This window comes from Phoca vitulina, unplaced genomic scaffold, assembly GCF_004348235.1.
Source record: "Phoca vitulina isolate PV1807 unplaced genomic scaffold, GSC_HSeal_1.0 scaffold33, whole genome shotgun sequence".
NCBI lineage: Eukaryota > Metazoa > Chordata > Mammalia > Carnivora > Phocidae > Phoca > Phoca vitulina.
In genome coordinates this window covers 1704417-1727044 of record NW_022589736.1, presented here as the reverse complement: position 1 = coordinate 1727044, position 22628 = coordinate 1704417, and the positions used below count along the sequence as shown (strand labels likewise).

At 65.0% G+C, this 22628-nt stretch overlaps 1 protein-coding gene across 4 annotated transcripts in view; it reads left to right on the top strand.

Moving 5' to 3' along the window:
* The first annotated feature begins 186 nt into the window (after positions 1-186).
* CACNA1H (calcium voltage-gated channel subunit alpha1 H) overlaps positions 187-22628 on the top strand; it is a 60375-nt gene continuing 37933 nt past the window's right edge. For 2 of the 4 annotated variants that reach the window (XM_032425865.1, XM_032425864.1), the window contains exon 1: positions 187-575. In XM_032425865.1, the coding sequence (XP_032281756.1) occupies positions 274-575 (302 nt within the window). In that variant the 5' untranslated portion in view covers positions 187-273. The remainder of the gene's footprint in view (positions 576-22628) is intronic. The other 2 variants (XM_032425867.1, XM_032425866.1) reach the window with 1 other exon arrangement.

The following is a 22628-nucleotide window of genomic DNA, read 5'->3' as shown; positions in this document are numbered from 1 at the left end:
GGGCGGCGGGCCCCGCTTCAACTTAGAGGGACCGGAGAGGGGGCTCCTGGGGCCCCCGCCCCGGCGGTGGGGGAGGGGCGGCCCAGCCCTCGCCGGAGGGAGGGGGGGCGGGGGCGGGGGCGGGGGGCGCATTTGTCTCTAATAAGGGAAGACAAAGACATCCCGGCGACCGCGGCTGTTCCCGCAGCTCCGCTGTGCCCGAGGCGGGCGAGGGGTGTCGTTCCCGGGTCCCGGTCACCGCCTGTCACCCCGCAGGTGCTGCCCGCTGCCACCATGACCGAGGGCGCGCAGGCGGCCGACGAGGTCCGAGTGCCCCTGGGTGCTCCGGCCCCGGGCCCGGAGGCGGCGGCGGTAGGGCCGGCCCCGGGGAGCCCCGGGGTGCCGGGGCGGGAGGCGGAGCCGGGGTGCGGGCCCGGCGCATCGCCCCCCGAGAGCCCGGCGGCCGAGCGCAGCGCGGAGCTGGGCGCCGACGAGGAGCAGCCCGTCCCGTACCCGGCGCTGGCGGCCACGGTCTTCTTCTGCCTCGGGCAGACCACGCGGCCGCGCAGCTGGTGTCTCCGGCTGGTCTGTAACCCATATCCTTCCAGGGCCGCCGGGCTACGGCCATGCGGAACATGAGGGTCCAGCGCGCGGGATCTTCTCCGCGTGGCCCCCGCGAGATCGGACTCGTTGGACCCGGAGCGGGCTGGGCGCGCGTGGAGCGCAGGGCAGGGGAGTGACGGCAATGGGGGCATCGCTCCATACCCGATCGGAGCGTCCCCGGTCCCGAGCTAGCGCGGGATGGGAGAGGGTGGGAGAGAAGCGGCGAGGCTACCACGAGCTTGGAGGGGAAGACGGGTCGGCAGGGCGGGAAGTCGGAACTCCCTGTGCTCCTTGGGTGGCGGTCAGGACCGGAGTGCTGTTCCCTGGGCTAACAGAATGTCCGCCACAGACGGGACCCTCGTTGGGGAGGGGGAGGCCGGAAGGAAGTAGAGTATGGGGAGCAAAGTTTTCAGCTTGTGCTTTGCGGTTCAGAGCGTCGCGGGAGACCCGTGGGGCCGGGAGGCGGTGCGAGTTTGCCGGCCCTTTTCCACGGAGACGTGCCGTGACGTTGGTTGTGAACTCACTTCTCCAGGCTGAACTCGGTGCTGGGGCTGATTTAAGTCATGCGCAGCTGGGGATGGGGGGCAGGGACGCAGCTGGCTCTGCGCTCTTGAGTCCCTTCCCCTAGGGCTTTTCCTGGCCTTGGAGGATGGGGCCCCCTCTCTGCTTCTGGCCACAGTGGCACAGACTTTCAGAGAAGGTTCCAGAGTGGTGTTGGGTCGGCCAGGGGGCACTTCTGGGATGCAGGTGGCAGGTTTGGTGGCCCCCCAGCAGATGGTGTTTGGGGGCTGTCCAGGTGGGATCCGGTTGGTACTGGGTCCTGCCCTGCTGGTTTTTCTCTGGTGATGGGAACCGGTTTTCAGGTGGCCGGGCTGTGGGTGCTGAGCCTTCCAGCTCTTTGTCGTGGGGGGATTGGACATTCTGGACAGATGGGGGCAGCGGGGTGGGGGGTGTGGCCGCGTGGTGGGAGTTGACCGAGGTGGGGACCTGCAAGTAAACTTTATTTGTCAAAATCAAGACAGAGGCTAAACCAGCAACGTGTGTGTATATATTTCCTACTTTGTGTGTTTAACTATATAAATATGAAATGTAAAACAGGAATTTGTACCCCAAAAAAGTAATAAAATCCATGCTGCTTTTATCCCCAAATCCAAACATCGGCTGAGTCCGGTTTACCTCCCGGTTGTGAAGAAGGGGGTCATAGTCTCAGCCCAAGGGCCAGCTGGGGGCCTGGCAGTATACTGGCTGCCTCCGTCCTACACCCTCGGGGGGCATCCCCAGGTGTTGAGGCTTGGTTTGTCCTGTTTTTGGAACTCCAGCCTGCAGATGGCCCAGCCACCTCGTGTTGGCAGGAGGGTGGCGTGGCTGGGTGGTGTGGTGGGTGACGGGGCTATATGTGTCTGAGGACCCTGGGCTGAGACGGGACTGGCGGCCGACTTTGTGCGTTCGGCATTTCCAAGCGTGTGCAGAGACCAGATAGGGAAAGAGCCCAGTGAGGCCTGCACTTTGTCTCTTTTGACAGCCCCCGTGTCTGTCTGCTCTGGGCCCTGGAGGCTGAGAGAGTCTTGCAGCCTGACCCAGGGGTGCTGGGTGCTCCGGGCACTTCAGGCGGGTTGTGTCCCTGAGGACGCCCGACAGGCGTGTGTGTGTGTGTGTGTGTGTGTTACTCAGTGTAGGGGAGTGGGGCAGGGGTGCCTCACGCAGGTAGGGTGAAGCCCAAAGGGGCTTGGGGGATGGGGCCGGCAGGACTGTGTGCTGGCGTCCTTGTCTTTGTGCGTCCTCCTGACCCAAGGAGGAGGATGCCCTGTGGCTCTGGGAGCAGGAGGGCCATCAGGCTGTAGGCGGAGGGCACTGGCAGGGGTTTGAGGGGCTCAGATACCAGGATCAGCTGACTCGTGTTCTGTGGAAATCCTGCATCTGTCAAGGAGGGGTGGGCACATCACGGCCTTCGGCCTCGTGGGGACGGCTGCTGACCTCCGGCAGACGCCAGGCCAGGGCTATGGGGGTGTGTGTTGGCTCTGGGGCAAACCTAAAATAAGCTGGCACGCCTGGACAGGTGGGGACTGGTTCCCCCCGGGGATCCTGTGGGCCTCAGCACAGCTTTCCAGAGCACTCCAGATTCCTGGGGGTCAGCAGATTGGCCTCGGGCACACAGAGGGTGCTCCTGTGCCCTCCAGCTCCCTGGCTGCCCTGTCTTTCCATGAAGCCTCCCCTGTTGCAGGGGACAAAGTCAGAGAACGAAGTGGGATAATTGGGTTTGCTCTGGGAACCCACAGTCCCTGGAGGCTGGCAGAATCCCAGCTGAAGTCCTGGAGCCCGGCCCCACGCTGGGATTCATTCAGGGACTGGAATGCAGGAAGGGGCCTTCCCTAAGCCCCCGAGCTCTCGGGAACCCCCGAGCGCATGACCCTGGCACGGACAATCACGCGTGATCTGCTTTGTCTTTAAGGGGGACCCCCGACGCCCGGCGGAGGAGCCTACAAGGGCAAATCGCGTCCTTATCGATTGACTTGCTTTTTTGAAAATACAATCGTGGTGGAACTTTTGGGGCAAGCACTGTTTCTCCTACACAGGTTTATTTATAGAGGAAGGTGGGTGGGATCTGTGTGTTGTAGCCTGCGTGGCTGGGTTATGTTCTGCCCAGGCTCCCCCAGGGTTCCTGACTCCGCGCCTGCCTGCCACGCAGCTGCTGCGTCCTAGCACCCAGGCCGGGCGGGGCCTCCAGAGATGCTCACTGCTTGGGAAGGGGGGCCCCAGGGAGGCCGGCTGCAGCCCAGCAAGGGTGTTAAGGGACCAGGAGGTGGCCAAGGAGGCACTTGGGGGCTCAGGGGTGGCATGCACCTCTAGGAGTTGCCTCCCAGGGACCAGGTGCCCGGTGCGCCTCAACGTAGGGCTTGGAGAAGCCAGAGGACACACCAAGGTCACGCAGCTGCCGGAGGGCAGAGCTGGGTGAGCCCAGTCGGACTCTCAGGCCCCTGTGTTGGGCAGGGGCGTGAGGCTGGACGAGTCCAAGCTTTTAAAGGCGTCTCATGAAAGCCGATGCTTCAAGCCATCCAGCCACCACCGGCACGTGGGGCTCACAGTGGGTGTGGGTGTCCTGGCGAGGACACTGGGGGCATTGACTTAGAACAGGGCTGGACCCTTCCTCCATCCTGCAGCCCACTCTGCTCTTGCAGACCGGAATTGAACAGGATAGTTACAGGTTGTCCTCACCTTCCTGACCTTGTGGTCATGATCCTCTGCGTACTTTGTCTGACGCACAGGGCTGGCTTCACGTGCTCAGGGGACCCAGGCCTGGGGGTGCTCCCCTTCCAAGCTCCTCCTCATCCCAGCACCTTGTTCCTGGACCTGGGCCCCTGTCCTCCTGGCACCCACATGTCTGTTTGCCTGGACTTGGAGTCCCCAGGCCAGCCCCTCGGGGGAGTCCTTGAGGGGTTCTCAGGAGGCGCTGGGCGGGCCTGGGGTGGGCTGACGGGAGGCCATCCCGTCCCTAGTAGAGTTAGAGGATGTGAAGGCAGAAGTGGTGTGCCCAGAGCGGGGGGGCCTCACCTCTGTGGGCTGGCCAGGGCATGGCATGTCTGCACGGGCCCCGGGCTCCCCACCCTGCAGGCCAGCCTCCCGGTGGCTCCTTGACTTTCTCTGATTGAAGAAGGAAGGAGGGACCGTGAGTGGTCTGTGTGTCTGGACTCCACTGCTGTTCCCTCACGTTCACACTGAGCCCTGACCGTGTGCCTGGCTGGGATGGGCCTGTTCCTGCTCCAGGCTGGCATGAGCAGAGACAGGGATATGGTCGTGGGGGCTCCACGGGGATGGGCCATTGCTCCGGAGAGCTGGGGAGGGCAGCGGAGCGAGGCAGGTCGCAGAGTACCTGCCAGAGGCAGGGTTGGGGGAGCCCTGTTCTTAGTGTGGCTGGAGGGCTTGGTGGGGGGGCCCTGGATGTGGGCCTGACCTCCTGTTGGCCCCTGAGTGAGAGCTGGTCTGCGAGGTGTGCTCTTCTGGGCTGTTAAGGAGGGCTTCCTGGAGGAAGTGAGGTTGGGCTGGGCTGTGTGGATGGATAGGCACTGGTAGTAGAGAAGGAACAGGAAGGCTTTTATGGGTTTTGTAAGGGTTTCTGCTTCCCACGAGGAGGTGGAAAGCTTTGATCATTGGGGATCCTACTCTGACGAAAGGTCCAGATCTGTGGCAGCGTCAGTCTGCCAGGGGGGCGGGCAGTGGAAGGAGAATTAGCGTGCGTTGAGGTTTGTCTGCTGGGAGGGACCTGGCTTTCCGCATCTCTGCTGCTTCCTCGGGACTGCCCAGGAAGGGTCGTGGCCAAGGCCTTGTTCTCTCTGCGGCGGCCTAGACTTTCGGGCTTGCCCTGTGCCCCCACGCAGGCACCTGTGGGGCCCTGAGCTGGGCAAACAGTTGGTGTTCGTTGAGCTCACTGGCAGCCTGATTCGTTGGCAGAGGCCAGGAAGCGCTGATTAAATGCTCTGTGCATGGCCCCCGCCCCCACATCTGCAGCCCAGCTGGACCCTGGGGAGGGCCTGGGGGGTTGCAGGGGGACTCGGGGGCGTGGTGCAGAGCCAGGCTGGGGCTCCTGTGAACACCCGCAGGAAGGTGTCCTCACTCAACAAACCTCCTGGCCTGAGCTCTGTGCTGGTCCTCGCTCTGGGCCCACTGTGGTTCCCCATAGGACTCGAGGAGCTCCCGCTGCATGCTCAGCGTGTCCTGCCCTCGGCCATTCTGCAGTAGAGCTTGGCTGGCCTGATCTCGGTGGAGGCGCTGGGCTGGGTGGACCAGATGGAGGCTGTTCGGGGCTGGGGGCCAGGGAGGTTGCAGCAGCTGAGCGGACATAGAAAGCAGTGTGGGAGGATAGGGAGCAGGAACATCCCCCGCAGGGGAACGGCACAAGCAAAGGTCCTGAGGCAGGTGGAATGGATCTGTGAGCCTGGAGCTGTTCGGCTTTTGCTGTGAGGTTAAGGTGAGGGGAGGCGGGGAGGCCAGGAGAGGCCTATGAGCATGGTGGGCAGGGTGATGGGCTAGCTGGGGTCTCAGGGAACGCTTCTGCCTCCAGCTGGAGTTGGGCTCACTCCTCAAGGGAGGGGCGGTGTGGGGACCAGGCTCAGGGAAAAATCGAGGAGAGGCAGGGAGAGAAGACCCCGTGGAGGGCGCCGCAGGGGCCGAGGCCGGGAGATGGGAAGGTGCTGGGGCTCCCCTACCATGCCCACGACGCCCAGGGCGAGGACACGGCTGGTGCCAGCCTGTCAGGGGAGGCTCTCAGACCCTGTGCCTGTCCCATCCCCCTGGCATGGCGGAGCACTCAGAGGGGTCCAGGGAGCTCCCTGTGCCTTCCTGTGGTGCAGCGGGCCAGACAGCTGCCTCCCGGAGCGCCTGGCAGGACTCCTGGTCCAGGGTCAGGATGCGGAGGAATGCGGGGGATGGGCCGGCCTGTCAGACAGCCGCGCTGCCCCTGCTCGTCCCCGCTCAGCCCCGCTCAGCCCCGCTCAGCCCGGCCGGCGGGGGCCAGACCTCAGCCCCAAGCCGTCAAGGTCAGGCGGGAGATGTTAACTCTGCATCTGCGTTGTCCTCATGTCCCGCCCCCGTCCCCTGTCCCCCCACACTGGAGGCCTGGTCAGGAACGGGCTTTCTCTTTCTCTTGGCAAGCAGGTGTTTAAGTGAGGGTCGCAGAGGACCCGGTTACTCTCTTCTCAGGGGCTGATTTGACACAACCAGGAACAACCCTGAGTCACGTGGGCCCAGGTTGACTCTCCAGCAAGTAGACACGGGGAGTGGAGTCAGGCGATTTAGGGCCCGGATTCCCAGACAGGATGGGGTGCAGAGGAAAACAGCCCAGCCCTTGAGAGTTGGCAGCAGGTTCGGGCACCGTCCCCAGAGCACCGTGCCTGCCGCGGATGACAGATGGGGGCCCTCTGCCGTGCTGTCTCCACCGAGCGAGTAGCAGCTCCTCACCCTGCTCACAGGGCCCCCCCGGAACAGACGCACGCCGGGCAGGGGAGGCAAGGCTGAGTTTCCCTGGTCCCTGTGCTGCAGGGGGAGCTGTCAGAGCCTGGACTGGTGATTAGCAGGACCGCTGATGAGTGCGCGAAATCAGAGTGAGCGGGGTGGGGACGCTGCCACCTCTGTGCTCACCGGCAGGCAGCGGGGAGCCTTGTGATGTGAGCTGTCTGTGTCTCCGGCCCCGAGCAGCTCCTGGGTGTGGGAGGATTTCGGGGGCTCCGCGAGCACCCCGTGTTCTTCCGTGTGATGCATGAGAGGACCAAGTCCGTTTCCCAGAGCAGCCCCCCCCGACCCGTTCCCCAGTCTCAACCATGGCCTTTCTCAGCCAAATTTGAGGGCAGAAGGGGGACCTCAGAACGCCCCTCCCCAGGCTCCTGAAGTCTGGGTACTGCCCAGGGTGAGCCTGGTGACCCCCTGACTGCCCCCAGGTCCAGACCAGTACAGGTGTGTCCCCAGTCCTGCCTGCCCTCTCGCTCACAGGCAGCCCCAGGCCAGGCCCCCGCATCGGCCATCCAGACTGCTTACGCAGAAGAGGGAGCTGATGTTACGAGAGCACTTGACCCGCGAGGGGCAGGCGTGGGTGGGCCGGGTGGTCATGCTCGGGGCTGCTCAGGGGCCAGCAGCTCTCCTGGGCTGCTCAGAGCCCGGGACAGGTGCGTCCCCCTGGGTGGGTGCCGTCCCCCGTCTTGCTGGAGCTGAGCGAAGCCGGCCTCTGGCACGGTGCAGAGACGTGCTTGGCCGGCGGCGGCCAGCCTGCTTTGTCACGCTGTCCTCTCTGTTCTGGGCTCTGCCAGTTCCTCCCCTCTCCCCAGTCTAGGGAAGGTCAGAGCACTGGACAGTGGGGACGTTGGTGTGGAGGGTGTGGCCCAGCGGGACCCGGTGTCTCAGCTCCTTGCTGGCCGTGGGGCAGAGGGTGGGGGACAACAACATTTCTGCAGGGAGGGTAGCCCGAAGTCAGAGCCTCCTCACCCCAGGAGGGCCCCAGAGCCTTCCGGGATTCCTTGAGTGTTCCTAGCACCCCTTCCTGCAGCCCAGTGGTGGCCCCATACCTGTTTCGGTTTTCCCTCACATGGTCCCGATTGTCTCTTTGGTCAGATAGTGTGGGGTTCACAGGGGCCCTGATCAGTAGGTGAAGGGCCCAGTCCAGTCCACGGCTGGCCAGGGAGAGGGCCCCGAAGACCCCTGGGCTTCGTTCCATCCCGTCCCCAGCTCTGAGAGCACGCGGGCCTCCCTGGGGTCCCCTAGCCCCGGCCTGCATGTGGGGTGAGCAGTCTTGGACACGTGAACGAGGCAGGGAGAGGCTGAGGGGCATGTTCTATTAGGAAGAGAGCAGAGCTGTTGGGGTGGACACGATATGTGACCCTGAGGTCCAAGGCGGCGAGGCAGAGGTAGTTTCTGAGCTTGGGGGGGCCTCCTACTCCAGACCCCATCCCTGTGTCAGAGGCTGGGGCCACTTGGGCCACCACCCCGAAGCTGAGGGCCGTGGTGGACAAGGACACGTCCTGGGGTTGTGTTTCGTGGTCTGAGGGAGGGGCCTGCGTCCTGGCTGTCTGTGGGCCGCTGGGTTCCCGCAGCCTCCCATCCCCACTCGACCCCCACCCACTGGAGCAGCAGCGTGAGGTCTCGGCTGGCGGGGGAGGCCGGGGAGCTGGGGGCCGCCAGCTGGACCGTGGTCGGAGTGCCGCGTACCCCCTGGGCTGGAGGGACCGGGCTTGTCGGGGACGGTTAGGGTCAGGGTGTTCCCCGATGGCCTTTGGGTGGCGCCTGTGGGAGCAAGCCCCCCAGGTTCTCAGGGAGGTGTTACTGGCACCAGGCTTGAGGCCACGACCCACACTGCCCACTTGGAGCCCCAGGGGCGATCTTTGAACCCCTTCTGCCTCCTGGGTGACCTCCAGCTTCCCAGCTGCACGGCCTTTTGTGACGTTTGTGGACTTGGTTATGGTGCATCATCTGGGGCTCTGCCCTTGGCGCTGGCCCGGGGAGGGGTCCTCGCTGGCCCCAGGGAGCCGATGGAGGGGGCAAAGGGAAACAGAAGTGCGAAGGTGGCGGTGTTGGGGGCTCGGCAGAGGTGGTGCCCCTCCTTACACCAGGGCATTTTGGGGCGGCCTGGGCAGAGCCACCAGGCTGGGTCAGGGGCAGGCTCCCCCAAGCCGATGGCCCCCCAGGAACCCCGGAGGACACGGGCATAGAGACTGGAGCAGTCCCTGTTCCTCCTCCCTGTTCCTCCTCACCCAGGCCTAGGGTGGCTCTGGGGGTGTGCACGTTGTCCACACCAGCGGGCACATGTGAGCCAATGTGCTGGCAGGAATAGTATCCCCCCGAGTTCACGTCCACCAGGAACCTCAGAACGTGGATTTCTGTGGAAGTTGGGTCTTTGTGTATATAGCCGACATGAGACAAGGTCAGTCTGGAGTTGGGGGGCCCTGGGCACGGTGGCCATGTGCTCAGGAGAGGAGGAAAGACAGATGCAGACTAAGCATAGGGTCACGTGAAGGTGGAGGTAGATGTTGGGGTGATGGGTCCGCAGATGCCCAGGCTTTCCTGCAGCCGCCAGAACCTGGGGGTCCCCGGAAGGAGGCAGCATGCCGACACCTCCGGGCTGAATTCCCCTGCCCCACCTCGCACACCCTGAGCGTGCCCTCCGCTGTCCCCCTAGAGGGAGAAAGAGGAGGTGCTGGGTGTCTTGACGGGAGGGAGTCCTTTTTAAGATGAATCACACTCAGCTGTGCCGTGTCAGGCTGTCTGACAAGGAGCCACCCGGGGAGAGGGAAAACCGACTGTGAAATCAGTCAGTCATCTGAGCAATTTGGGGTAGACGGAGTGTGTGCCCCTGAAGTCACAGGCAGCGAGGCAGGGGTGGGCTGTGAGCCTAGGGGGTCCCTCTGCTCTGGGCCCCGTAAGGGTGTCAGATGCCGGGCTCCACAGTGAGGAGGGACAGGGACTGCTCCAGTCTCTGTGCCCATGTCCTCCGGGGTTCCTGGGGGGCCGTCGGCTTGGGGGCGCTTCCCCAGGGAAGTATTCATCCGTGATGTCAGTTCTGCAGGTCTCTTTCCGCCGGGCTGGCCTATCCCCCCCAGGACAGGGTCCACGGAGATCCCTCTGGAGTCTGAGGCCCTCACTCCGCCAGTGTCCCGCCCTTCCCCCCGTGCTTCCCTGCAGCCCCAGGGACATACAGGTAGGGTGTCAGGGCCATAGACGGAGCCCCAGGTCGAGCCCAGCCTGACTCCGTTCTGTGACCTGCGGTCAGGCAGATGGCTTTCTGCAGGGGCAGTGAGGGCGGCTGCCGGGGCTGGATTCCCAGCCGGGGACCCACCCTGTAGCGGCAGAGACTCTGGGGGGCTGGCCCTGTTCCCCTCTGAGAAGCCACGGAGGGGCAGGGGGGGGCCAGAGAAGAGATTGTGCCCAGTCTGGGGTGGGCTCCCTGAGGGCCCTCCCCCAACCCCAGAGTCCATCTCTCCATTCTTGGGTGAGGAGGGTGTGCTGCCTTCCTGGTGACCCCTAGCTTCCCGGGGCCTCGTTCAGGGTGCCGTGGCACGGCCTGGCTGTGTGGTGGGGGCGGGGGGGGGGGGCTGGATGAGAGCCAGGCCCTCCTGGGGCCAGGGCATGAAGGCCGGGGAGATGGTTGCTCCCAGGCTGCAGGGGTGACCGTGGGCAGAGGGGTGGGCGGGTGGTGGGTGGGCCCCGGCGTGCCCTGTGAAGGGCAGTGGGCTCAGGGACCTGGCATGGAGGGCATCGGGTGGTGGGCCTGGAAGGGGCACCGGGCTTCTGTGTGCCCTGGGAGTGTCCAGTGCTGTTGGCAGGCCCAGCCCCCTGCAGAGACGGAGCTTGTGTCTGGAGGCACAGAAGGCGTCCCCTGGACCAGGTGGGGGCCACGCGGCATCGTCCGCCTGCTGCGTCCCTTTGTCTTTGCACCGGTCGCCAGCCGGCCGCCGTCTGATGAGTCAGCCTGCATTAGCGCCTTGTGGATGCAGACTGGGACGCGGCCTGGGGCCTGGGCTGCTGGGAGGGCAACCATGCGGCTCTGGCCACAGGCTGGCCAGCTGTATCTGGCACGCGTGTGATGTGCCCTCGGGCGTGGCAGGCCCAGCTCCTGAAGTTCTGAGCTAGCCAGAGTGCCCTGCAGGCGCCTCTCGCGGAGATCTGGTTCAGGGGCACCCGGGACCTGAAGGACACATCACTCGGGGCGCACGGCCCCGCCGTCAGGAGGCCAAGAGGGGGCTGCTGGCTGCCAGCGGGGGCAGGGACATGGGAAGGTGCAGGCAGACGGGATATGGGGAGAGTAGGGTGGGGGGGACACTGGCCGAGTGTGGGGGGATGGGGCCGCCACCTGGGAACTCTGCACCTGGTCCCTCTCAGCCGTGACTGCATGGGGCCTGGAGGCCCATGCCACCGTCCCCGGAACGTTTCAGAAGTCAGAATCAGCACCAGGGATGTGGGCACCGGGCAGGCCTGGGGCGCAGGCTTACAGACCCAAAACCACAGACCACGGCGTCACGTTTTAGAACCGGGCGTTCCTGACAGTTTCTAATGTTCCAGAGCTTTTGTCTGTTTGTTTTTAATCTGCCGTGAAACAGGGGTCACTTGGTTAAGGAGGGGGATGCAGACCACAGGAGCCTGTGGGCAGAGGCAGGGTGGGCCCGGGGGAGGGGGCACTGGGACAGAGAGGAGGCGTGTCTGGGCTTTGGGGGTTTGGAGGGCCCAGGCTGACCCCTGAGCACTCGCGGGGGGGCTGCCGTCCCTGCACACTGCCCCGTCCTGACGTGCACACAGGCCTCCTGCCCCGCCACGTTCCTTTCTCTGCCTCTGGGGCCAGACCTGTCACCCCCCTGTTCAGCGTGACCCAGCAGCCCCCCGGCTTTGCGGCTCCGAATCGGGTCAGGGGCTGTCCTGGGCCGTGAATGGCAGCACGCGGGTGGAGTGTGGAACGGGCCCGTGTGCCCGCTGACAGTGTGTCTCCGTGTTCCTCCGCTCCGGAGCCGGCTCCCGGACGGGCAGCACAGGGAGAAGCGTCCCGTCCGCCGACTCAGACCCAGCAACCGCCCCTCAGCAGCGGGGATTCCCTGCATTGTCACGTTTTCTCGGGGGGGGGGGGGGGGGGGGCGCCTGGCCGGGGGGGAGCTGGGGGGCCCTGCCTCGGTGTCAGCCCTGGGGGGCACGCAGCACCTGAGGTCTGTGTCCCGCTGGGGAGGTGCAGCTCAGGGCAGGTCCCTGCACGGCCTCTGGAATTCTGAGCAGACGCCCACTCGTGCTGTCACAGATGTGTCCTCTCCCAACTCACACAGAAAGCACATGATTCACTGGTTTTTACTGTCCCCACAGAGCTGTGCGGCCCTCACTGTCAATTTTGGAACTTTCTCGTCCTCCCAGAGAGACCCCAGCCCCTGGCGGCCCCTGATCTGCATTGTGTCCCTGGATCTGACTCTTCTGGGCGTTTCATAGAAATGGAATCCCACACCGCGTGCTTCTTTGCACGTGGCTTCCATCTCTAAGCGTCATGTTCTCCAGCTGGGGCCACGCCGTAGCACATGTCAGGGCTTCATTCTCCTTGGTGGCTGACCCGTGTCCCGCTGTGTGGATGGACCACGGCATGTCCGTGCCAGCGTTGGTGGGCTCTTGGGCTCTTTCCACCTTCAGGGTGCTGTGAGCAGACCAGCCGTGCAGACGTATGTGAGTTCTGTTTGGACCCGTTTTCGGTGTTCTTGGGTACGTACCCGAGAGCGGAATTGCTGTGTGGAATCGTGCGTGGACCTGCTGACGTGTTTTCCAAGGCGGTGTCTGCTTGTTAGGCTCCGCCAAACATGGGGTCTCTGAGTAGCTCAGTAGTAGCTTTGGCGGCCGTCCCCAAGGACGCAGCCGGCGAGCGTCAGGCGCCATGCCCAGCCTGACGCTGTGTGAGCAGGACACTCCCCGCCTCCCTTCCTGTGGACACTTTGGGGCATCCCCTGGGAGGTGGTCTTGGCAGCCCCCCGATCTGGATCTCCCTGTGAGGGACCGCCCAGGCAGGGCGGGGCCATCGAAACCAAGGGGCCTGCTAGGCCTCGTGTCCTGACTCCACATGGACACACAGGTGGGGCGAGGCGTGTGCCGGGCGGGGTGGTGCCGGGCAGCAGGTGGGAGGAACTGGCATGTGCGTGTGTGTGTGCGTGTCCGTCCGGCATCCGTTCCTTCTTCAGCCCTCTGGAGAATTTCAACACCCACACTTGGAATAAGAAAAAAAATTATTAATGAGCTTGGAGCGGTTGCCATGGGAACCTGTTGCTAATGAATCTCTGGGGTTCCTTTTACCTTTGCCGAGCAGCCCTGCACTCCCAGAGACGACATGTTTCCCACTAATCAGGTTGCCGTGGCAACGCCTGTCACTAATCCCCAGCCGGGGCTCCTGGTTTCCTGGCCTGGCCCGACTTACATAAAGCAATTTAGCGAGCGCAGGGCTGCTCCCGGAATGCAGACCCTGGGCCCCCAGCCTCCCCAGACACCCATCTCCACGAGCAACCTGCCCTCCCCACCCCACGGGCCCCACGTGTGGTCCCACAGCCACGGGAAACGGGCACCTGGAGCCCGTGGTGTTTGCTGGGAAGAGAAGCGGTGGAGGGTCAGTTCTTCGCTGGGCTCACCACACGTGCTGCAGGTGGAGGGCTGGCCCGTAGTGGGCGCTCCGTAAATGCTGAGTGGGGGAGCCGTGCGCCACTCAGGGCCGTGGGAGGTGGCCTGGGCCCCTGGGCCGGCACCCAGGCCTCCGTGTGGCCTAGGCCTGGCGGTGGGAGAACGTTGTAGAAGGAGCGTGGACGCCTGCAGCCTGCAAGGTGGATGTGAGTCCTCCGAGGCCAGGGTGCATTCCGGCAGCCCCCAGCCCATCTTGACAGGCAGGAGGTACGTGTGGAATGCCCACGGTGACCATCCACGCTGTCGGCTCAGCCCCGGGAGCCCGTGCGGTGGGCGACGGTGCTGCGTGTCCTTGAGCCCCTCCTTGCTTCCTGCCCCCGAGTGTCTGTGCAGGACCCCCAGCTCAGCCACCTGGAGCGGACGGACCCTGCTGTCAGTAGTGTGGCCGTCGGCCCTGGGCCCAGCTCTCCGACAGAGCCAGCCGGGCGGGGAGGCTGCTGACTTGGTGATTTGGGCTCTTTCAGCGGCCACTCTGGGACACCCTCCGGTTGCCTAAGTGGGTGCCAGGTGGGAGGCAGGCGGCTCTGCACAGTTGTCCCCATAGGAGATGGGGTGGTGCAGGGAGGGCTTCCTGGAGGAGGCAGTCTCCACACAGCTCTGGTAGGAATGGGGGTCTCCGTGAGGGCGGTGCCCAGTGTGTTTTGTGGGCCCCGATTCCCCTGCGAGCCCCCTCCCCCACTGCAGGTGAGCTCTGAGTGCAGCTCAGGGAGCGGCTGGGGGCACCCTCTCCCGACTCCCTCGGTGTGGGGCTGGCTTGTCTCTGCCCGTGGGCTTGGGCTGCCATGACAAGGGACTCCAGCCGACACACAGCACAGACGTTTATCGTGTCCTGGTGCTGGATGCTGGGCGTCCGAGACCCAGGCGTGGATGGGGCTAGCTCCTTCCGGTGTCCTTCCTCTGTGCGTGTCTGTGTCTTGTTCTCCCCGTTACAAGGACGTCGGGGATGCTGGATTAGGTCTTATTTTACCTAAACGTCCTGTTGAAACGCTCATCTCCAAGCATAGTTCCGTTCGGAGGGTTTCCGCATGGGAGGTTCTGGGGAAGGCCGCTCCCCAGCGCCCCCGTGGTCCTGGCGGGGTCCTGTCATCCGCTCTGGGGCTCTCTGGTCTCCCCGAGCCCCCCGGAGCACTGAGCAGGGTTTCCGGCCTACGTGGGCTCCTCTGGCCACAGCCCCTCAGTCCAGCTTCTGCCCGCCCTGGGGCCCCCTGGGAACACCCCGCTCCAAGATACCCTGGTCAGTGAGTGTCAAATGGTGGGCCTGACGTGGGGTTCACTGGGGCAACACTTGTTCTCACAGCCCCTGGGCGTAGACACACAGCCTCCATGTGGCTTTGCCCAGGGCTTCCTTCCATTGACAGCGCCCTCGCAGGGTCCTGCTGACCTTGGGTGAGGGGGGAGGCGGCCCTGCAGCCCCATGGTGCCCCCGCCCACCAGGCAGCATGTGGAGCAGAGCCCAGGCGGGGGTCTCAGGTCCTGGAGGGCCCTCCTGCCTCTGGGGATGCCACTGCCCGGGGCCCGAGGCTGATGGCTCAGGGGTGCTCAGGGCAGCAGGGAAGGATGTGCAGAAGGTTCTAGGCAATTTTAGATGGCAGACTGATCTGATGTCAAGGGGCCACAGTCCTGGGGTTTTGCTGGGGAGTGGGGGCCAGAGAAGGGAGGGAGGTGGGCTGCTGGGCGGTGACCCCAGCCGAGGTCTCCGCTCCCCACGTCGCCATTGGAGCTCCTCAGCCTTGACCTGTGGTTGCGTCTGGGTCTCCAGGTCCCACCAGGCCCGGCCTGGACCTTTCTCAGGCTGGGCCGACCAGGAATCATGGGACGTCTGTTAGACGAGAGGCTGGGGTTTTGTCCCGAGGGTGGTAATGGGGTCTGGGAACTGCTCCACTTTCTCAGCTGAGCGGCCGGTGGGCAGAGGGATGGGTGCAGGTGGGGCGAGGAGACCTGAAAGCCTCCTGGACCCTGTCCCCTCCTGTAGCATGTCTCAGCCTCGGGTGTCCCCTCCCTGGGCTGCCACCATGGGCTGAGGACAGCTGTTACATCAGAGGGTGGCCCCCTCTGGGGGCCCGTGGCCCCCCTGCACACGTCAGCCAGGGGCCCTTCCTGCCCCGCTCTCTGCCAGAGCCGAGCCTGATGGCTTCATGCCTGCGGCCCCCACGGGCATCTGCACGGCGCGTCAGCGGCCACCGTGGTCCCAGTCTGGCTTCTTAGCGCTGACTGGTTTGTTTCCTGAAGGAATGTCAGTCTCAACTTGCTCATGGAGACATTGATCCCAGGCAGAAGGGCTGGGCAGCCGTGATTCCTCTGTGACCGGGGTGTCTAAGTGGACATTTGGTGAGTGGCCGTGTGAGTGGGGTGTTTCCCAGGGCTCGGTGACCCTCCCAGCCTGAGGCAGCTGGGTGGTGTTTGGAGCGAGCCCTGGTGTCCACTCCCCCGGCGGGGTTCTGTGGGTCAGACCACGTCCCTCTCACAGTTGCCACGCTCGCTGTGGCTGGGATTGACAGGGGTGTGGGGTGGGGACAGCCCGAGAGGGACGGGCCCCAGGGCCCGTGCCTGGCCAGTCCCCTGCGTGGGGGGCTGGGGAAGAGATTGGAGCAGACACACCAGAAAGCAGCTTCTCCTCCCTGCTCTGGGGAGACTCAGGCGGTGGCTGTGTTGGGCAGGGGCCTCTGGGAGGGACCCGCCCTCTGGTGCAGCCTCACCCCCTGCCTCCGTGCTCCCCATTCCTGACATGCCACCTTTTCCCACCTTGGCCTTGGCCCCAAGTCCTCTCCCAGGCCCACCCCCGGGGAAGGTGGCGTCCCCTGGACTAGCCCCAGCGGCCCTCCCCTGTCCCCAGGCCCACCCGCTGACCCCTGGCAGAGCAGACAGCCCCCAGCCTGGGCAGGCATCTGGAATTCTGGAGTGGGCCCCTCCGTTCTGCTGACTGATGCCTGGAATTCCACCACGGAGCTCCCTCTGTCCCAGAGCAGCACCCTGTTCCAGGCAGGACCCCTGCAGGTCCCATGGGGAGCAGGCTGGGCAGGAAGCCTCAGGCGGGGGGAGCCCTGGACCGGAGCTCAGGGAGGAAGGGGCTCCCCACAACCTGCCCCCCTCCCTGAGTCCCAGGCAGTGCCTGAGGATGGGAGTCTGCACTCCGTGCCCACCCAGGCCTCCCTCTGGGCAGGGAGTGGGGTCTTGTTCCAGGCCTGTACCCTCCACAGATGGCCACGGGGCTCCCCATGCCTGCTGTGTGGCCCCCAGGAACGTTCCAGGGGGCAGCGGGAGGAGCCCTGCTGTGGGATACTCCCTCCTGTCTTCTTGGGGGCTGACGGGAGGTCCAGGCAGGGCAGCCCAACTGCCATGGTAGCAGGGGCGCGGGACCCCCTCCAGGCCCCCCCCGCTTGGGCGATCTTGCAGAATCACATTGGGACGTTTGGGGCTCATGGCCGCGGTAGGAGTGTTTCCTGCACGTTTGAAATACGGCCTGCCGGCTGGTGGGAACAAGGCATGTTTTAATTCCTAATTTAGACTGTTTATCTGCAGAGCTCTGGAGGCCGGCGGGACGAGACGGTGCCCCCCCCCCCCGGAGGGCGCCGCCCGCCTCCAGCACGCTCCAGCCGCCTGGTGGGCACCGGGAGGGGGGCCCGCCTCTGTCCAGCCCCCCGCACTCCATGTGTCTTTGTGTGGTCAGCCAGGCACCACCTGCCCCCCAAGAGGGGAAACCCCTCCCCACACCCTCCGGCCTTTCCAGGGCCCATGGCCGGCGGTCCAGGAACAGGGGAGGGCGGGCAGGCGGGCTCGTGAGACCTGGGCGTTCTGAGGACTCTGGCAGCCGGGCTGTGGTCTCCAGTCAGGCTGGGAGTTTTACCGTAAAAGAGAGACACGGGGAGGGCGGGGGTGCGGACCCGGTCGTTAAAAGCGTCTAAACTGCTCCCCTGAGCAGAGCTCCCCCCGTCCCCCATGGCTGCCCTAGGATCAGTGTCATCTTTCCGACTTTAATCAGGAAATACGCGTTTCTCAACGATCTGCTTGAGGCCCCGGCTGGCTTCCTGGTTGCTATGCCAACCGGGCTTGCACCCCTTCTGGTGCCCCCTCCTGGCACCTGCTCTGCAGGGGTGCTCGGTGGGGGCGGGGTGAACACCTCGCTCTCCTGTTTCCTGTGTGGGCCTGCCCCTCGGCTCCTTGCCTTTGGGGTGTCCCTGTGGTAACTCACAGCTGGAGAGCATGGGGATTGGGGGGTCCCTCAGCACTGGGCTGGGAAGCTGCATTTCAGGGTTAGGGAGACTAGCCCAGGGTCCTGCAGCTCTTGGAGACTAAGCCCCGGGGCCGGCAGGCTGTGCTGGCCAGGTCCCCAAGTCTAGCTCTGCCCCAGCCCTCCCAGCCCCCATCATCCTGACCCAGCTCTGGCTGCCCTGTCCTGGACCCACCCCAGGCCTGTGTCACTGTGAGTACCCCACCTGCACTGGTGCATAGTTCCTCCGCCCCGTTCTCCCACAGAGCCCTAGGGGGGTGGGTCCCCATGTTACCCGGCGGCCCCTTCCTCGCGGATGCCTCCTGGGCAGCCCCACTCCTTGGGGCTAGTGCCCCTGGAGGTCCAGGGGCCTGCCGCTGTGGGGGGCCTCCCAGGGGGCTCCAGGGGGGTACGAGGGCCAGGCCAAAACCGGGAAAGGGGGTTGGTGACACACTGTCCCTGGAAAAGCTGGCCAGGCTGTTTGGGGCCGGCCCTGGCCTGCCTGAAGCTTCCCAGACCCCAAGCGGCCCCTTTCCCTCAGCCCACCTGCTGGCCGCCGTCCCGAGGTCCAGCCTGCCCCGGGCCTCTGCCCCACATGGAGCCGGCAGCCATATTGCAGACCCTCACACTCCTGAGCCTCGACCTCATGGAAGCTTCCAGAAATGTGCAGGAGGGGTGGAGACTGTCAGAGGCTCCTCCAAAACGTGCGTTCTGTGTCTGAGTGTGAACAGGCCTTGCGTTACCTCCAGAGCTCCGCGTCCCCAGGTCCTGCCTGCTCCCCGACCTTCCAAGCCCCCCTCCCCCGGGCAGCACGCCACGCGACGGGCGGAGGGAACCCCGAGACGTGGGCACAGCACGTGACCACGTGCCCGCGCTCCTAAGAGCTCAGGGATTCCCTAATTACGGGATTTATTATGAAAGCCCCAGCTTCCTCTGTGCCGGCTTCCTACAGCCACGGAGACACGCCGCGGCCCTCTGCCAGCAGCCAGCCCTCAAGGCGGGGTGGGGCGGGGCGGGCTGTGGGGCTCCTGCCCGGGAGGATGGGCCTCGTTGCCACCGGGGACCTTCAGGCCCAGCCCCACGGTGCCTGCTCAGGCGAGTCTGGCGGGGGAAGCCTGGGGTGGGGCCACTGACCCGTGCCGTGTAGGGGGCGTGGGGACCCCTTCCTGTGGCTGGAAGGGCCCGGAAGCGCTTGGGTCCCTGTGGGTGTTGGAGGCATATCGCGGCCTGGTGGTTCTGGAGGCCAGTCAGGACTCGGGGTACACCGTGCAGGGGCTATGCACCGTCCGGGGGGGTCCCTGGGCAACGGGGGACGTCCTTCGGAGCACGGGAGCCCCTGGCTCGAGGTGACTTGCGCCCATTTGCTGGAGCGTGTTTGCTGACGACCCGCGAGCTGCCGTGTCTGGCGCCCCCTGAGACGGGAGTCCCCACGCTGTGGGCTCTGCAGATGGACTGGGCCCTGGGAGCTCATCTTGCCGTTTACCTTATTAGAATTGGAAAATGACGGATCTGGAAGTCCTCAGGAGGTAATACATTCAGAACGATAATGAACCAGTTGCGTGTTAGCGTGTCTTCTGTGGCAACACGGAGGCTGAGCATGAAGGGAGCGTCGCACAGTTTTGCGAGTCTCACCTGCCCGCCTCCATGGAGGAATCCGGACCCCTTCTGCTGCTGTGGGGTCAGTTCAGGAAGCCATGGGGAGGCTCCCCAGGGCGTGATGCAAGTGAGGAGGACCCCCGTCTGCGCCTCCTGGGGTGGACATGATGCCTGCGTCCCCGTCGTACGGAGGCAGGTGTCCGCGGTCCCTGAGAACATGCGCATGGAGTTCCCAGGGGCCTGACTGCCCACCCACTCTGGGTGGGTCACTCTGGGCCGCGCAGCCCCCACCCGGCCCCCTCCCTCCTCTTGGCCCCATTTCCTCCTGGAGCCCCCCCTCGGTGGGGACTGGACCCAAGGACACGGGAATAGCACACACGGGCAGCCTGATGTGAATTTCGCTCCGTGTCCCACTTGGCTGTGTGCCTCCCCGGTGGGGGGGCTGGGGGCAGCACACAGAAACCTCCACTGCTGGGCAGCCTGACCCCCAGCCAGGCTGACCTCGGGGCGGGGGGGGGGGGGGGCGGGCTTCTGCCAAGCCGGGGGGGGGGGGGAGGGGGCCATGGCTCTGGGCGGGGGGACACGGCTCTGCCCAGGCCGCTGGGGTCCAGCCGTGCTTGTGGCCACCACCCCTCGGGGCGCCCGGTGCCTCCTGGCCGGGGCGGCAACAGTGAGCGTGGCCGGCCCACTGCCCTGGGGAGGGGAGAGGTGCCCCGTTGTTGGTTTTAAAAATGGCTCCGATGAATCACAGAAGCCTTCCCTTTCCTGCTGGTTTCCAGGAACTCCACTCCGACATAATGGATCGAGTTATTAGGGGATCAGCTTGGACTTGGGCGGCTGGAGGGGAGCCAGGCTAGGCCGACCAGCATGCCGCGTGGCTGCAAGACTCCCCAGGGCCAGCCTGCGGTTGGGGCTGGGGGGCAGGCGGCCCGGGCCGTCAGCTATGTGCCGGGAGGCTGGGCACAGGGCACCAGGGACTCAGGCCTGTCCTTCCAGGGAGGCTTTACTGGGGGCGCGACTCCTGGAAGGTGAGGCCCTACTGTGTGCAGAAGCCTGTGCCCATGGCCCCAGCTGGGGTGGGGCTCCACGGAGGGAGATTCACTGTGTGCACAGGCCTGAGCCCCAGCCCCACATAACGTGAGAGCCTACTGTGTGCGCACAGGTGTACGTCCTAAGCGAAGCCTGCTGTGTGCGGGGCTTTCCTGAGGCTCTGTTCTTCCATGAGGGTTGAGCAAGGTGTGCTCTGAGGAGGCCCAGGAGGCCCCAGGGGTGGGGCAGGGGGTCCTACAGGGCTCTCTCCTCACTGTCCAGTGCTGTGCAGGGGTGAGGAGTAGGGGTTGTCTTGAGAACTTGGGACACTGCCATGTCACTGGCCCCGGCTCTGCCCACCCGCAGGTCGTCCTGTCCCTGCTGTTCTGCCATTGCCCCCCTGCTCCCCCTGCCGGGCCTGGGCACAGGCTGGAGGCTCACCCTTACCCTTTGCTTAGGCCCGGGGCAGTCCTCACCGCATTGATGTCCGTCCTTGCTGGACGCCGTCCTTGCTGGCATTTGACTGCTGGACGCGTCACCCGTTCCTCATCGTCTTCGGGCTGGCTCTGTGAAGGCTGGCCCTCGTCCAGGGACCCGGAGCAGTCCCGGCACAGAGCCGGTGCTCAGTAAATGAGTGAGGTCGAGGAGCCCTCAGTGTGGGTTTTGAGGCATGAAGAGAAGTGCTCCTAGGCAGAAGGCAGGTGGTGCACTGTAGGTGGTGGGCCCGTCCGGAGTAGAGCCGGGTGGTCTCAGGCAGGGGTGCTCCACTGACCCACAGCTGTGTCAGCAGCCGCTGGGTCCCCATCTCCCACCAGGTCCTCCCACCCTCACCACCCCTGACAGCCTGGGCTCTGCCTCCGGGTCCTGTCTGGACGTGGCCCGGGGCTGCCGTGCTTTAGGGACATCCTGGTGGCCATCTAGGGGCTGGTGCACCCCTGGCCAGCCCCCTCTCCAGTCACGGGGGCTGCACCTGGCTCTGCGTGTGGCGCTCTGGACTTCTCTGCAAACTGGCTGGCTTCATGCCTCAGCAGGGTTCTCAACGTAAAGAATTTCAGTCTGGGAAGCGCCGTGTTGTGTGAAATGTGGGCGTCATGCAGGCCGGTGCACAGAACTCTGGTTAGTGTCTGGCTGGGAGCTGGTGTCCCCCGTGGGAACGTGGGCCTCCCTTGCTGGGGGCCAAGCACGGCCGCCGACGTTTCAGAACCACCCCGGCCTGGCCCATGGGAAGAAGCAGCCCCTATCCCTGCCTCCTACGCCGGTGACTCCTGGAAGCTCTGAGGGCCCGGCCGTGCGTGCAGCCTGCTGGGCTGGGGTCTCGGGGGCCTGTCCCCACAGGGTTGGCGGCCAGCCACCCTGCTGTCAGGCAGCACGGGGAGCCTGCCCCTGTGGGCACAACCCAAGCCGTTGGGTCTGTGGCCCCCGATGGGGGGTGGGGGGGGCTCTTCGTACCACGCCCAACACGGCAAAACCCGCTGCCACTGGGGCGGCCTCCCCTCGGGACAGACAGGGCCAAGCCTGTGTCTGGGAAGCATTCAGAGGGTCAGGGACCAAAGCGTCCTGGCCATCTGTCTGTCTGGGCAGCAGGACCCCCACTGCCTCCCCCAGCGTCTCTTCACCCCAATATCTGGAGCTCGGTGGGGATGGGGTGTCAGGGCCACATCTCCCCCAGGGGGTGATGGCCCCTGGGGGCTGTATTGTCTGTCCATGGCTTCTGTAACAAACACACCGGAGCGTGTGTGTTCCTCCTAGGTCTGGAGGCCGCAAGGCCGAGGTCCAGGCATGGCCGGGGCTGGCTCCTTCAAGACCTCTGCTGGGCGTGCGGACGGCCATCTCCTCCTCATGTGGTCGTCCCCGTGTGTCTGTGTCCTGAGTTCCTCTTCTTGTGAGGACACCAGTTGGATGGGATTGGGACCCATCCTACTGACCTCAGTTTACCCAAATCGCCTCCTTAAAGACCCATTCCCAAATGAGTCACAGTCTGAGGTCCTGGGGGTTAGGGTGCCTACATGGGAATTCGGGGGGACACAGTTCAGCCCGTGGCAGGGAGGGCTGGGAGGGAATGGCCCATTACTGGTGGCTGAGCAGGGAAGGTGCCCGTGGCCTGGGCGCAGGGGCCAAAATGTCCTCAGGCCGGGCACTGGGGACTCTGCATCCTGAACCCAGGATTCCTCAAATGAGCGTGTCCTGCCTCCGCCTCAGCCCAGGCCAGAACATGACTCTCGTACTGAAGACGAACGCGGGTGACCTTGAGCCACGGTCAGAACTGTGCTGTGTTCTGTCCGTTGTGCTGCGCTCACAGGACGTTGGCCCTGAGCTTTGGGTGGGCGCTCGGAGGACACTGGCCGTGGCAGCCGTGTGTAAATGTCAGGGCCAGGTGTTGGGCTGGGCCCAGCTGGGGCCCCGGGTGCCCTGGAGGCACTGTGGACAGGAGCACCGGGGTGCTGAGCTCAGTCCCGCTGGTTTCAAGTTGAAGCCGGCGATCTGAGGTTCTGGGCCATCCTTTTCAAAATGTCACCGCTATTAATAACCTGTGGGTGGGGCCAGAGGGCCT